The following is a 14,831-nucleotide window of genomic DNA, read 5'->3' on the forward strand; positions in this document are numbered from 1 at the left end:
ATTATGACTGTTCTGTCCACAGGGGCCCCTTAGGTGAGTTATTTCCCACCAGGCTCATTTCCTGTGCTGTCAGTCCACTCCACACCTTCAGCTAAAAATGGACTTATGAAAAATCTCCTGGGCAGTAACAGAAATGAGTGTGGATCCAGGGATGCCACAGAGAGCTAACAATTTCTTCTCTCATTTGAAAGCTAACCCCCTCAAATGCTCCTGAACTCATCCTGAATGCAGGGATGTAAAAAGAAACTGTCACGAGGCTGTAGCCTTCACTAGGCATCAGTAAACACATTGCATAAAATAGGAAGGTTTAGCTGCTCAAAAGTGCCCTCTGAAAATTTAATGATCTAATCCAGGGTTCTTCAATAATTGCCCAGTTCCTATCAGAACAAGCGAGCGAGCACCTTCCCAAAGCTGAGCTCCACAGACACAGTAAGTCACATGAGAATATGGCTGGTTTCCTACAGGAAAAACACAAGACCAGATATATTTCACACAGTGTTATTCACACATTTTCATTTTGATTTTTACAGTATATACACGTGAGCATTACATTATTCAATACGAGCCACCTGGAGTCAAACCTAATCAAACTGGTCCGTAAACAATCTATATCAAAAAGCAATACTTGAGCAAAAAGTCTAGTGGTTCTACCCAAACCCTAAAATAGTTGAAAGGAAATCCAGTGATTTTCATGTTCCTGGATAGAATTTGTGCACAAATGATCTCAGGAGAGCAAGTGGAAGATTATACTCAAGATATTGAAAGCACCAAGGATGACAGTTACAGGACTGTTTAAATTCAACCATGGCATGAGTGCTGCAGGGACAAAGTACAGAGATATTTTCAGTTTCTGCCTGGACATCCCCAAAAGCCTGCTGTACTGTCTTAGGTGTTGAAGGAATGCCGGCTCTGTGGATTATAACACACGGCACAGGTTCACAGGGTAAAGACAGTCACTGAGAATTGATGTGTCCAAGGGAGTGGCTCAAAGCCATCCTTTGGGTGCCTACAGGAAAGCTCTGGCTCCAATGACTGGGCTGGTACCTCTGGGGAGGAATTTTGTGAACTGCCATGCAAAAACTACTTGGCAATTAGAATTGTGCTTACTCAAAATAACGAGGCCTCCTACTTCACTTCATGCAGGCACTGGAAGTAGGCCGGAAGAGACTTTGCCATTTGCCTATTAAGGAGTTCTCACTACCATTAGAAACGCAGCGCCTCAGATGTCTGCTAGATAGCAGTTATATAACCCTGGTACCAACAGTAACATGACAGAATTCCTCATACAAGTTTGTACCACTACTATTTTCTTTCTCATGATCACACCCCTACCAAAACAGCCTTTTATTTGATCAATGCTCAAGACGTTGTTTCCAAACTACCACGTTGATCAAAACTTTAGGTTAAGCCATCCAAATGAACATTTTACACAAAATACTTACTTCAACAACATACAAAGCACTTTCTTTATCTTTCAGAAACTGAATATACAAAGTAAGCTTTTTCCAAAATATTTCCATAGGCAAAGGATTAAAAAGGATTTTAATTATACACATATGGTCACAATTCTGCCTTAAAAAGATCATTGGGAAATGTACATAAGGCCGCTTGTATATGTACATCATCTTTATGTTACTGTTACAATGTCATATGTCCAGAGAAAAAAATCGACAGTATCATACATATTTGCTTTACGCTGCGAGAAGGCTATTCAAAAATACAGTACTCTTCTGTACAAAAAATTCATGCCACATTTATTAAGATGGAAGAAGCATTGGTTTCTGTAATAACCAAATATTTCAGTCCACTTCTTACTATGCTTATTTATCCTGATTTAAAATTTGAACAGATTGATTTCCCAAAGTGTCCATATGAACAGATTCAACAGCTATGTTATAAACAAAACATAATGTTTCTCACAATAGATAAAAAGAAAGCCGGTTCATATTTTTGAAACCATATAAAGATAGAATTTTAAAAAAATCACTCTTGATTTGCTGAAATAAATTTACATTATACAACACTATATGCTGGGGGAAAGAAGGGAATGAGGATATGAATATACACTAAAATGCAAATTTTTGTCCCAAAAAGGAGTAAAACAAATTACATTTACAGCATGAAGGTTTACAAATGTACATCTGTACAACCAAGGTAAGCATCACTACTAAATTAGCAAGGCTTTGTAATAAACATCGAAACGAGAGATTTGTTTTCAAACTGTAAACTTACACCTATTAACTACACGTATACAATGCATATATTTATAGGAAGCAAAAAGCTATCTGAATATTTAATCAATCATGCTTAAATGTTGAGCTATCAAGTTTACTTTTCAGTGGCCCCTTCTCTTTATCATTACCTATTTTTTGCATCTACAGTGAGAAAGCAAAATAAATGCTCAACACTTTCAAATCCTTACAATTCTATATGCAAAATAAAAAAATACATATCTCTACTCTTCCTGCATTGTAAAACTGACTGTAAAGTTAATACAGGTTCACTCCTTTTCCAACAGAGTACTTTGCTGAATGGAAGTACCACCATCATTTTAATCCCTCTACCTTGTACAACAATTAAATATATAAGTATATACAGCACTTTATTTTTAATACATCGCTAGAGAAAACCTTAGGGCATGATTTAAAAAAACCTGTATCCACAGCAAGTGCCAAAACCTAGTCTTTTAAAGTTTCCGTCGTTTTGTTCTTCCCTACTTTAATTTGCTGTGTCCTTTTTTGTTATTTGGATAGGATGTTGTGAACCACCAAAATACAACTTAACTTTTCAACATGTTAAATGATGTTTATGCAGCTGATCAATTTTAATCTGGTATAAAAGACTTCACACAAAAGGGAAAAATAAGGATTAATTCTATATACAACTCTATAAACCTGTTGTGCTATGATGCTGGGTAGACCTACCAGATTGCCAGCCAGTGTATTAAAAGAATACTGTACTTTTTCCCTTTAAAAACTATTTCAGTGACTTTACAAGGTAAAAATTTACAAAATATGTGACAGCTATTTTGATACAATTACATCATATACAGGCATTCTGTGCTTTGCCAGCCATCCAATCTGATAGGTCTCCGGATCAGGGCTGGAGATTTTTTTTAACAATTCACTCCCCAAAAATATACACAAGAATAAAAATTTTACAAATGGATGAACAAAGTCAATAAATAGATTTAAAAAAATCAGAACATTTAGAGTTAAGTTGTAGGTTTTGATAATTCACAATTTAATTTTTCTTCTGTTTCTCTTTGTCTTTTACAGCATCCCATTTGGTGGTCCACCAATTGGCCCCAGATCAGCACTGTTCTTCAGGTAATATTTCTCCAGCTTGGCCAGAATGTGTTTGCCATAGGTGTATTTACGCAGAGTCGTGATGTGGGGTCGAATCTGTAATAAGAAACATGTTTGGCTTTTTTAACATCCAGACTTTTAAGTAGAGGTGACTACACTATGAAAAAATGATGCAAAAAGATGTCAGAAGCCTGTATTTCAAAGTGCTGGAAGTTTCTGGAAAGATGTAAAACTGGTGATTTTGACTCATCAAATAACTGATGTTCCTACTGCAGGAAAACGGAGGCAGTACTTTGTGGGAGAGCCCTGTTGGTGACTGGGGGAAGCAGAGCTCCTGCAGGAATATTCTGGGCCCTGTGTTAATAGCCTCTGGCCATTATGGCAACAGCACACTTCTCCATGTCTGGATATTCTTAAGTAGAAATGTGCCTGTATGCTAGGAAGTGTGGCAATCTCTTTTTGGGGGAACTGTAGAGTGGATTTATAGCCACAACCAGGAAATAAAAAGAGAAAACAGTATTTCTCCTGTTATATTAATAGAGATGACAGATACTACATTTTCCTGTTACAAGTATTTTCACATAAAAGCTGGCATGAAGACAGAAGATGAAATCCAGCTACTGAAACTTTCCTTTTTTAGCTCAGTGCTCAGAGACCTGAATGTTTTCTCCTTTACCAAGCTCCACTGAATGTCAAGGAGCTCGGTAAATGCCATCAGGCTCTAGATGACAGAAGCGTTGAGTTTTACACCTGCAGGGGAAGGTGCTGTGGCAGAACAGCTCCCAGCTGTGTCTCTGAATCCCTGCAAACATGCACACCCATACCTTGTGCATGATGATCTTCCTCTGGGCGGGCTCGGCCATGTCGATCATCTTCTGCACGACGTAGTTGGCGTACTGGTCCTTCATCATGGTGTATAAGGCACTGTGCGGGCCGTCGTTCTGGCAGCACACCTCGTCGATCAGCAGGGCTCGCTCCGCGCGCGACGCGTGCGTCACGCACTTCTCCACCACGTTGCTGAAAAAGAGGGCAAGTCCATGGTGGGACTGTGTGGCTGCATTTCTCCTCACAGAGAAAAGCAAGGCACAGCTTCCCAAGGAGAAGTTCTGGGAATTGCAGCAAGGAACCTCAGAGAAAGAAAAAAACAATTCTTATCTCATTTACTGCTCCTGTTTTGGAACATGTGGAATGTTGTGGAAGATTGTTTACCTGACGGGAATTGGTGATTGGATCAGTTTTGATTCACTGACCTATTGAATCCACATGTGTGTGTTAGGACTATCGGCTGACAGTCACAGATTCTGGGCAGTTGAGTTGAATGCTTGTGCAGATTCAGCTTAGATGTAGTGTAATGTAGTATGGAATAGTATAGTATAATAAAGTAATTACTTAGCCTTCTGATATCAATGGAGTCAGATGCATAATTTCCTCCCATTGTCGGGGTTGCCTCGATTTCCAATAGGACTGGAGGTGTAACATTTTTTCAGGTACCTACTATCAATTTCTCTGGAAGTTTATCAGTTCTTCAGGGTTCTTAATGCCAGTGAAGAGCATACTGCAAATGCATCAATTCCTCATTTCCAAATCTCCAGTCTAATGACTGAGGAAGTCAGTCACCACATCACTATTACTTCATCCATGTGACAGGGTTATTTTCTGATTATCTGGTAGGAGAGACTTTTCCACTGAACCTACATAGGTGTACTGGACTTCAGGCTGCAGATGTGTTCTAGCACATCTATTTTGGTTGTGGGCCCTTTGAAGACCCAACAGAGAATGCCAGGTATGAAGACTTCTGCTTTGTGAATAAAGGCACTTTCCAAGAGCATGCCTACATCAGAGATTCCATCAAATATTCTTCTGTAGAGCAAGCCTCTGACCTTCCAGTTTATTTCAGAAGCAGGAAAGGCCATCAAAGCTTGTAACACAGCAAAATGATCCCAGTCCTAAATCTGTGCTTTAGAAATTAAGCAAGTTAGAGCGTTTTGAAGAGTTCTATTCAGGCCAAAAAAAAAAAAATTCCAAATAAACTAGTTCACTAGCGGTTTTAAAAACAAATGCCCCCATAAAGTCAAAGTGCATTTCTACGTCATTTTGATGATAAGGTTACTCTCACTAAATCACCTAGAATGAATTCTCAGGTGTATTTTTCCTTCACAAAAGGCACATAATCCATATTTCAGCAAAAAGCACAAAAGGAGGAGTTGTAGGTTCCAATTTCAGAAGAGCTGAGTTCTCCTACAGCAGTCTTTCAGACTTTCTAATACAGAAAATCCTTGTCAGACTGAACTACCAGTTTTTAAAGCTAGCCTTGTTATACTTGCAAATTGCTAGGCAGGATTGAGAGTCAGCAGGTCCCAGCTCATCGTCATCAGCAAATCACTCAAGTTCCAGCAGAGCTTTTCACCTGGCTCTGGGCATCCTTACATGAAAACTTGGAACATGTTCCCTGCACTTGCACAAAGCGAACAAAAGCCATCCCATAAACCCACAGAACCCCCTTTGTTTTGCTACAGAATATTTGTCTCTTCCCTTCCCCAAACCTAGTATAAAAATATCACTACCATTCATCTCTATAAGAATATGGAATTTCAGGAGGTAAGATAATAAAAAAAAATTGTATCCCTTTAGTAACACAAGAAATAAATCCAGTATTACAACTTCACAAGGTTAATGAATCTTTAGTATATGAAAGTTATGCAATACCTGGCAAATTTGTGCTGACTCAGAGCTAGAACTTTTCCTCTTATTTCTGAAACGATTTTGCTTTTGTCTTCAGGACGACCATGCTCCAGTACATGTTGAATAACGTAATTTCCATATTGATCCTGAAAATAAGAGGACTTACATTTTCTCTTGTGTTCATACCAAATAACGAATACTGACATAAAGTATGAAATTACTCTTTGCATGGATATAAGGAAAACACAGTAACGTCAAAATTACAGAAGCAAAGTGATGTAAGAAATATTTCATCAACAATTACTAAATGGACCACAAATTTCACACGAAAAATGTAATTAATTTGTAAAACCAGTGTTTTGCTAGAGTATCTTTTATCCTCTTAAAGAAAGAAGTCCTCAAATTTAAGAACATACTTTCTTAACAGCTGTAATATTCCCCTGAAGACCAAGCTACAGTCAAAGGGTAAGAAAAATGCTTTTTATATCTTCTTTGCCTCCCAACTTCCACATTCGTTTTCATTAAAACTACAGAAGGAAAGAAAAAAAACCAAAACAATGTCTACAAAACTAAAAAGAGTCAAATGCATTTAAACGAGGACACAGGAGTAAATGATGATAACAAAAAGCTCTGAGGTGCATTGACAATGAGCCTACACGCACTGACCTGCACCAGCTGCTCTGTGTGTTGATGCAGCTCTTCTAAGATTGGCAGAGTCTGCTCAGCAGTGCAGTGCTCCAGAATACGCTGGATTACTCTACAACCATATGGATGAGTTGAAAGCACAAATACCTTGAAAACAGGATTGCAAACTGAATTAAACCAACTGAAGCTCACATCTATTGCAATATTGCTGCATTCAAAATGGAACTGAACACACCAACTACTACTAAAAAAAAAAGTTTTGTCTGGTCAGACCAGAATTCCATTTCCAGGGAAAGTCAGGAAAAGATGAAAAAGCAGGTTTTTGTGTGTCAAGGACTCCAGAAAACATACAAGAACCCAAGTGCTCATTACAATGTTTCTAGCCTACATAGCTGCAGAGGAAAACCTGGAAGTATGACCCTTAGGTAACTGTTGTTTGAATTTAAAGCTTTCCTTTTTACTTTCTTATCAAATTTCAAGACTTTGACACTTATAAAAAGGAATTCAGTAACAGTAGCTGATTTTCGCCAATTTCATGTTCCAGTACACACAATAAGCTCCCAGTTACAGATACAAAGTTTGTAAGTAACTACTCAAAACATACAGCCAAATCTTGCTTATTCCTTCTGCTTGCTTCTCCTGAAGCTACATTTGTGATTTGGGGGTTAATTACAAAAACTTCATTGTTGGTCAGAACTGAACACAGAATCTTGTATGATTAGGCATCAACTCAAAATGCAGGAGAAAATTACAAGGAATGTCACAAGTGTAACATTTTTCATTTGCCATTTCACATTAGCTACTATTTTCTACATTTAATTACTTGGTGCTTAGGATGGATGTTCAGTACATAAACTCATACTTTAGTCAAGGGGCTCTATTTACAGTTTAAAAAATGCATCTCATGTACCTCCTACACCCTCATAACACACTTTTGGTGCAAAAAGACCAAACCCTAGAAACCTTGGTATGCAATTCGGTACTATGTACAACAATAATTCAGGTATTGCTGTTGTGTAAAATGAGAAAGATATTGTAGATTTTATTAGGAAATACATTTGGCCATCCATTAAAGTAAAATTTAGTTATATAGCCAAGTTAGTAAGATTTTTACTATTCCATTTACAATTCTTCTCAAGACTATAAAAGTACACGCTTGTCTCAGAGGATTAAAATGCTGTTTAGCTGCAGCACATTCACTAGCCTGCAGCACAATATCAATTTCACGGTAATAATGCTTTTTGGGAAACAAAACAAAAACCTCCATCTGAAGTAAACAAATACTACACCTCCTTCACACTAGCCCATATGTAGGGAACAGATTAGTGAATTTCATCACTGCAGTTCCTTAAGGACTGACATTCATTGGGAAACACTGAAAGACACACGTGCAACAGGACAGGAAAATGTAATTTTTAATGAAAAATGTATACTAGAAAGCATGTATGTTGTTATTATTGTATAAAAAATGGCCCTGCCAAGAGCTGTGAAGGAAATGTGAAATGGTGCTATCACAACACACAAACACAAAGCCTGGGCATGCAAAGTCCCTTTTATGTATTTTTATTACATAAATATTTATTATTATTTATAATGCATACAAACATGTCTTTCTAGAGCCTTATATCCAAGAAATTAATTTTTTTTACAGTATGTTAACTACCTCTCCAACAGCTTTTCCATGCCATCATTCCCTTTTTCATTCTACTTAAAATAAGCTGAGTGCAAAGCGGCAAATGCTATCTTGTACATGCAAATGGTGGACAAAAACCTGCAAATCTTCTGTGAAATCTAAGCAATCTGCAAAGAGGAAATGAACAATTGGCACTACCTGTCCTTTGAATGCATCAATGATGAACTGGAGTGACTGGGGCTGAACACACTCAATGCATTTTTGTACGACGTGGTTTCCATTTTGATCCTTCACACATTTCAGAACATGGCCATCCAGCTCTTTCACCATTTCATTCTGGAAAAACAAAGATTATCCTTGTCTTTATGATGGTATTTCCCCCACCCCGCCTTCTTTAAATGGGAAAAAAGTTAATTTCATCCTGACTCCAACCTTCATATTCACTGGTGTTAACTGTGTACTCAGTACTTTCATTTAAACAACTATTTTTGCCCCCCAGCATATTTCATGATGAAGGGAATAATCATCAATTTAATCAAGTAAAAAGAGGGATACAATAAAAATAAATAAAATGAAAAAAGCATTGCTCTAACTTACAATTACCTGCTGGTCAGGTGAGATTGACTCGAGAGCTTTCTGGATGACACGACAGCCATACATCTGCAGGGCCAAGGGCAGGACGTGACCACGGATGCGTGTTGCTAGGGCTAACTTCTGATCCAGGCTTCCAAACTGAAAGCAAATAAATATCCTGTTAACAAATGAAGACATGCTGCAGCATGCTGGAATTTACATGTCAGAGTAAATACTGTCAGGATGTACATGACTGTAACATTTGAATAATTTTTCACTTTGTATTTTAGTGGGGATATTTACCAGAAGCTTTTCTTTTCTAAATGCAACATTTTGTAATATTCCACATCCAGTTCACATACCTGCTATCAAATGCATGACCTTGAAAGACAACAGAAGAAATAATACAGTTTATATTTGCCTGTCTGTAGGAATATTTAAGTGCAATAAACCACTTTTTCAAATAAATTATACTGGCAAACTGATCACAGGTCACTATTATGCATGAATCCAAACCAATTTTCTATCTCAAAACTTGTGTAATGTATCTCACATCTTGTAAGAGAGGACACAGAAGTGACCAGCTGGACAATCAGCTGATGTCACAGCAATATTCTTGCAGCATTGCTGAGAATGGTCAAACTCCACACCTGTAGTCAGCTCTGTAGAAAGCCTGGCCAACAACTTCACCTGCCTACCTATACAGTAAAATCAGGTCCCCTATCACATGTAAGGTCACATGCACTTTTGTTGAGAAGTGTTCTGCAGAATTAAGATGAAAACACTCAGCTAACAATGATTAACTGTGTATTCATCCACCTTAACATATGGAAAAAATAGCAAATGATGACCCTTAAGCAAAATCAAGATCTTGTATATCATATGTCAGTGACACTTTACAGAAGATATTTTGACTGGCTATTAAAAAAGAAGTAAAAAAATGAGGACATTATTTTATAGATTAAAAATTACATTCTTGTTTACAGCAAGTATCTTATTTCTTACTGGACATTTTCCAGCATCACCTTCATGCCTCAAGTCTTTGATATGGCCCTTGATTTAAAGTATATTATACTAGATACCTTTCCCACATATAACTTTTCCCAGGACACAGGTATTACTTTTTTCTTCTCTCTGCAAGCCAAATCTTGTAATTCTTTGATGAAGCCTTTTTTTTTTTACCACATCATTTTTAAGAGAAGACAAATCTGTTTTAAATACTAGTTGTAGTAATATTGGTTATATATCTTATGATGGATACCTCTTACTCAAAATTCTTCTGCCTTTGTACATTTTATGGGAGTTTCCTCATACACAGCACGGGATGAAGTTCACACAGCTGGTTGAGCTCAAGTGCATCTTCCAAACCATTCTGTACCATGATGCAGTAACCAATAAAAAGCATTTTTCAAATATTTATGTTCCCTTTCATCTGCTGAAAGTCTCTCTAAATCTAAGTTGTCCTCAGAGGTTTGTGAAGCCTCAATGTGCACAGTGTTCATGCATTACCAGTATCAGGAGAAACTGTGTCCATTATGGCAAAAACCACTGGGTAGAGAACAGAAAACACCCATGCAGGATGACACACTTGAGTTCTGTGGAAGCCATGCAGAATTCTGCTATGGTGTTAAGGAAAGACCAGTTAAACTGAATCAGATTTACAGCATCTCATTTGCACGTCCATCCATACACTTAGTGCTATGCTTACCTCAAAGAACTTCTGTATTACATAGTTTCCAAATACATCAGTCATCAACTGATAGGCTGCTTGCAGGATCTCATTAAATACCATCTGGCGCTCAGCTGGAGTAGCTCGCTCCAGCTTTTGCTGTATAAACCTAAGTGCAAAAAAAGGTACATTATGCTTTGCATCAACAACAGGAAAACCTCTCAAACACTGTTTCAATGAGACACCTCAACACTCTAAAGCAAGCAGTCAACATTTATAAAATTTATTAAAATGAAAGTAGTGCCTCTGCATATAAAAGGATACATTTTAGTAAAATTAAGACTTGAAAACTTTAATTTGAAAAGCATTAAAGATGAAAAGAATAACAGCAACTAAGTACCTGATGATGTACTGACAAAAAAATAGTTGTACATTCCAGATGCCACATATTTTGTTTTCTTAATCAAGGCCTCTTTGATACCTTAATACTTGAGTTTACAAGTCTAGTTATGAGGCTATTTCTACACTGAAAATTTCTACAGGCAGCTAAATTAATACTACTTTTACAATGAAATTTCTTAGAGAAGGTCAGCCTAAGAGTGTGTGCTCCAATTAAGATGCTTTGAGTTAAGATGACAAGCACCTCATTCAAAAGTTTCATATTAATAAAACAATATCAAAGCAGTCAAATATTATTAACTATTCTTATAATAATTACCTAGAACCGTGCTGGTCTTGGGAAAATTCAACAATATGCCCAACAAGGTCCCTTAGCTGAAGGTTAGGGAAACGATTGTTCCTGAAATCTTCCAGCAGCCGGCTGCGTCCGGAAGGCATAATGTCAGACCTGCTGTAGCGGAGGCGCGAGGGAGGGAAGAGCTGGCTGCTGGAGCTAAAGAGGCTGGAGGTGCTGGCCGCACTGCGATACTTGGCTTCGGCTCCGGGGGCTGCAGAAATATAGCGACCACTACCATTTGTCAGTCCTCCTACAAGGAAGCAGCTCTGTCAGTCACAGCCATGAGAGGGAAGTAAGCAACAGCAAAACAGCAAGTGAACTAAAAACTACTGATACACCCTGGAGCCAAAGAAAACAACAGTGCTGTCTTGTTATTTGTATTTACCTCATTGTGGTCAGAGGAGTTAGATAGCTTTATCTTGCAATAAATAAAACCATTATCCTCCTCATTTTTTTGTGAAGGGCACCAGGAAAAGAAATGTCATTAGAAGAATATATCAAGGTAGGTAAAGTGAGCACCCACTCAGCCTTACAGAAACTTTAGAACTGGGTGGGCCTTAGGCTTAGTGGGCAGATTTCCACTTCGCGAGTCATACTGGCTTACACCCTTGTTAGTAGTCTTGAAGTTAGCCAATTGTGTCAAAATGGACCATGAAATCTGAACTACCCTTCAGTCCCTACTGAGATACCTTTCCAGCTTACAGCACGTTAAGGGCATTTTTGGGGAGGCACATGTGGTGCCTCTTGCCAGCTGTACCTGTCCTGCAGGTTTTTTGATGACTTCAGCATCCTAAGCTTTCAATGTGGTACCTCTCCTCAGCAGTAAATATGTCACATTTCCAACCAGGTAACTAAGATGCTCTACTTAATTATCCAACAACCACAGATATATCAAAGTGAAACTCCTTTTAGAAACATCAAGTCCTTACCTCACTGCACAAACACTCTCACTTCATCCTTCCTCGCTTTCTAAGAACTGAATTGCCTTCCTGTGTCTATGTCCTGCTCCTGTTTGCCAGTGATTCCACCTACAGCTCCTGTCACTCTACAGTCCTGTGCATGTCCCCTCACACCCTGCTCTCTGATCAGTGTGGGTCACCCTGAACTCCTCCAGCATGCCTCTTCCCTCCACTCTACAAAAGGCAGCAATTATCATAAAACGCATCCAAAGCATTTTTCCCAACTGCTGTATGATTTTTTAGGGAAATACTCTTACTATACTACAAGCAGAAATACTCAAAGACAATTCCCACATAGAAACCTCAATTCTACTACTAAAACCAAACTGAGGAAAGAAAAAACCAAACACTCACTGAAAGTATTGACTATGAATTGGAAAAGGAAAGCATTGTGTCTCCCTGTCTAGGAAGTAACATTGTAATCAAAGCCCTTTCAAAGTCAACAGAATGAATATCTACATTTGAATTTAAAACAAATTGCAGTACGTGCTGTTTCAATGGTGCTCTAGTATAAACTTAATTTTTAAAAAAAGCAAAAAAAAAGGAAAAGGAAAAAAAAGAAAAAATAAAGAAAAAACCCAGCTGACTGTGCCCTAGCCAATCCTTCATTTGGTTCCAAGTATTTATAAGGCCAGGCAATAGCAGTGTTACAGTGGACTGGCAAAGTATTGATGGTGAAGTTATCTTTCTCAAAAGGTCAAATTCTAGTACCAGAATCTGAAACGTTAGTGCTCTGCAAGACACATCAAGCATAACATTTATTGCACTATATAGTACTATGCCCTAAAATAGAAATAATTAGTACTTATTTTTATAATTAAGTCTTCAAAATTCTGTGACAAACATCAATAAATACTTTATGTCCCATAGTACCTTTTAAAAATCACTAGGTTTTCTTTTAAATTAAGGCCTCTTAATTCTCTACAGCCAGAAAAATAAAATTTTGTAACTATTGTTTTTAGTTTCCATTGACAAACACTATGGTACTAACAACAACAACAAAAAAAAAAAAAAAAAAAAAAGAAAGAAAAGAAAAGAAACGCCCAACATTCTGCAGGTGAAGCAGTGTGCAGAGTGATGGTCTGCCATAATTCTTCCTCTAGGAATGGACTTCTACAGAAAAAAAAAAAAAGTTATGCAGCTGAAATGATGGTATTTCTCATCTGGACTATGTAGACATTGCACAGCAGTGCAATCCTGGCTCCCCTGTAGGTGCTGTGCAGTAACACTATTTAATAGCACGAGAGGGCACCAGAGCCCATCTGCTGAAAGGAACTTACAGGCTGCTTTCCTGTTGCAGGATCACTATTACTTCACTGATCACATGCTCAATTGTGTGCCAGAAACTAATAGGGCAGTTTTGATCATATGCTCAGTCAACATACATAGTCACAGAAATGAACATATGAATCAGGAATTGTTTCAGCTTGTTTTGTTTTTTTTTTAATGAGCCTTCATTTCTTTAAATTAAATGAAACAATTTATCCAGCAAGTAAAATAGAAATTTGGTAACTTTTAACAAATGTGCTATTTATGTGTAATATGCATTTCCTGCTGAGAATTATTAAAGCCTTTTTCAGTCTAATTTGGGAACCATCACTTTTTAAGACTTGTAAGATAACTATGCTGCAGCTGGGAGGCTCCTGTCTAGCCTGTGAGACTATTTCAGACAATCATGTTAAGCAGGACAATAATACAGGAAGGCTGTACTAAGAAAGCACATCCATTGTGCCCAGAAAAACCTGTGGTACTCAGAAAGCAGAACCTTCTAAAACACCGGATACTATTATAAAAAAGAGTAATTTAATTAGTAATTAGCTTTTATTTTCACATAACCTTTAATTACAGCAATGTTAGGGCTCAGTGGCAACTCTGCAGATTTGAAAAACAGCAAAACTCCCAAAATAAAGGCATATTGTCTCAGATACTTATTACATGCAGATATAATTGTGAGTACAATGGCCTATTTTCTTCACCAAACTAGGAAAGTAATAGCCTGTATCTTGTCAGTTATATGGGGAACATACCCTACTGAATAAAGCAGTGTGCCGTTCATTCTTCAGATAATCAATTAGCTACCACTTCTGATCTCATAAAACAAAGACCTCCAAAGCACTGAGTAATACTAAGATGGTTTTACAGTTTAATTTAACTTAAACCCCCCATGGCTAATCCATAGGGAGGAAAAGGCAGAGAGATATAAAGGGGATATAGAACATCTAAATCAGAGCCTAGTTTCAAGGACACAAAGCATGTTAAATTATTGACTCCTTAACACATTTAGTGTTAAGGAGAACATGAAAAAACATTAAAAACTAGATCCAGGCACATTTATTTTGACAGCATTAGTCTGTTAGTATTTATCAAAGTATTTTTTCAATTATTTCTAATAAAGACAGAAAATACATCTACTGCAGAGTAACTTATTTACATGGGTCAGCAGTTTTTTCTAGCAACACACATACACGTATGTAAATGCTTTAAACTTAATTTCTATTAAGTATCTGCTCATCTGCAAAAAAGCAGCTTCAGCTCATCCTAAGCTTAAAGTTTCATCTTCATATGGAAAACAGAATTACACAGATCTATGTATATTTCAGGAATCAATGCATGTGTTTATAATGAG

At 37.5% G+C, this 14,831-nt stretch overlaps 1 protein-coding gene across 12 annotated transcripts in view; it reads right to left on the reverse strand.

Annotated features, from left to right (window-relative positions):
• Positions 1-482: 482 nt before the first annotated feature.
• The window catches only part of PUM2 (pumilio RNA binding family member 2), a 68,478-nt gene continuing 54,129 nt past the window's right edge, over positions 483-14,831 (reverse strand). For 8 of the 12 annotated variants that reach the window (XM_064707772.1, XM_064707774.1, XM_064707775.1 and 5 more), the window contains 8 exons: positions 11,229-11,496; positions 10,550-10,679; positions 8,866-9,000; positions 8,467-8,604; positions 6,657-6,782; positions 6,015-6,136; positions 4,133-4,325; positions 483-3,404 (listed from right to left, as the gene is read on the reverse strand). In XM_064707772.1, the coding sequence (XP_064563842.1) occupies positions 3,273-3,404; positions 4,133-4,325; positions 6,015-6,136; positions 6,657-6,782; positions 8,467-8,604; positions 8,866-9,000; positions 10,550-10,679; positions 11,229-11,496 (1,244 nt within the window). In that variant the 3' untranslated portion in view covers positions 483-3,272. The remainder of the gene's footprint in view (positions 3,405-4,132; positions 4,326-6,014; positions 6,137-6,656; positions 6,783-8,466; positions 8,605-8,865; positions 9,001-10,549; positions 10,680-11,228; positions 11,497-14,831) is intronic. The other 4 variants (XM_064707779.1, XM_064707770.1, XM_064707778.1 and 1 more) reach the window with 1 other exon arrangement.

Source organism: Zonotrichia leucophrys, chromosome 3 (genome assembly GCF_028769735.1).
Source record: "Zonotrichia leucophrys gambelii isolate GWCS_2022_RI chromosome 3, RI_Zleu_2.0, whole genome shotgun sequence".
Classification (NCBI taxonomy): Eukaryota; Metazoa; Chordata; class Aves; order Passeriformes; family Passerellidae; genus Zonotrichia; species Zonotrichia leucophrys.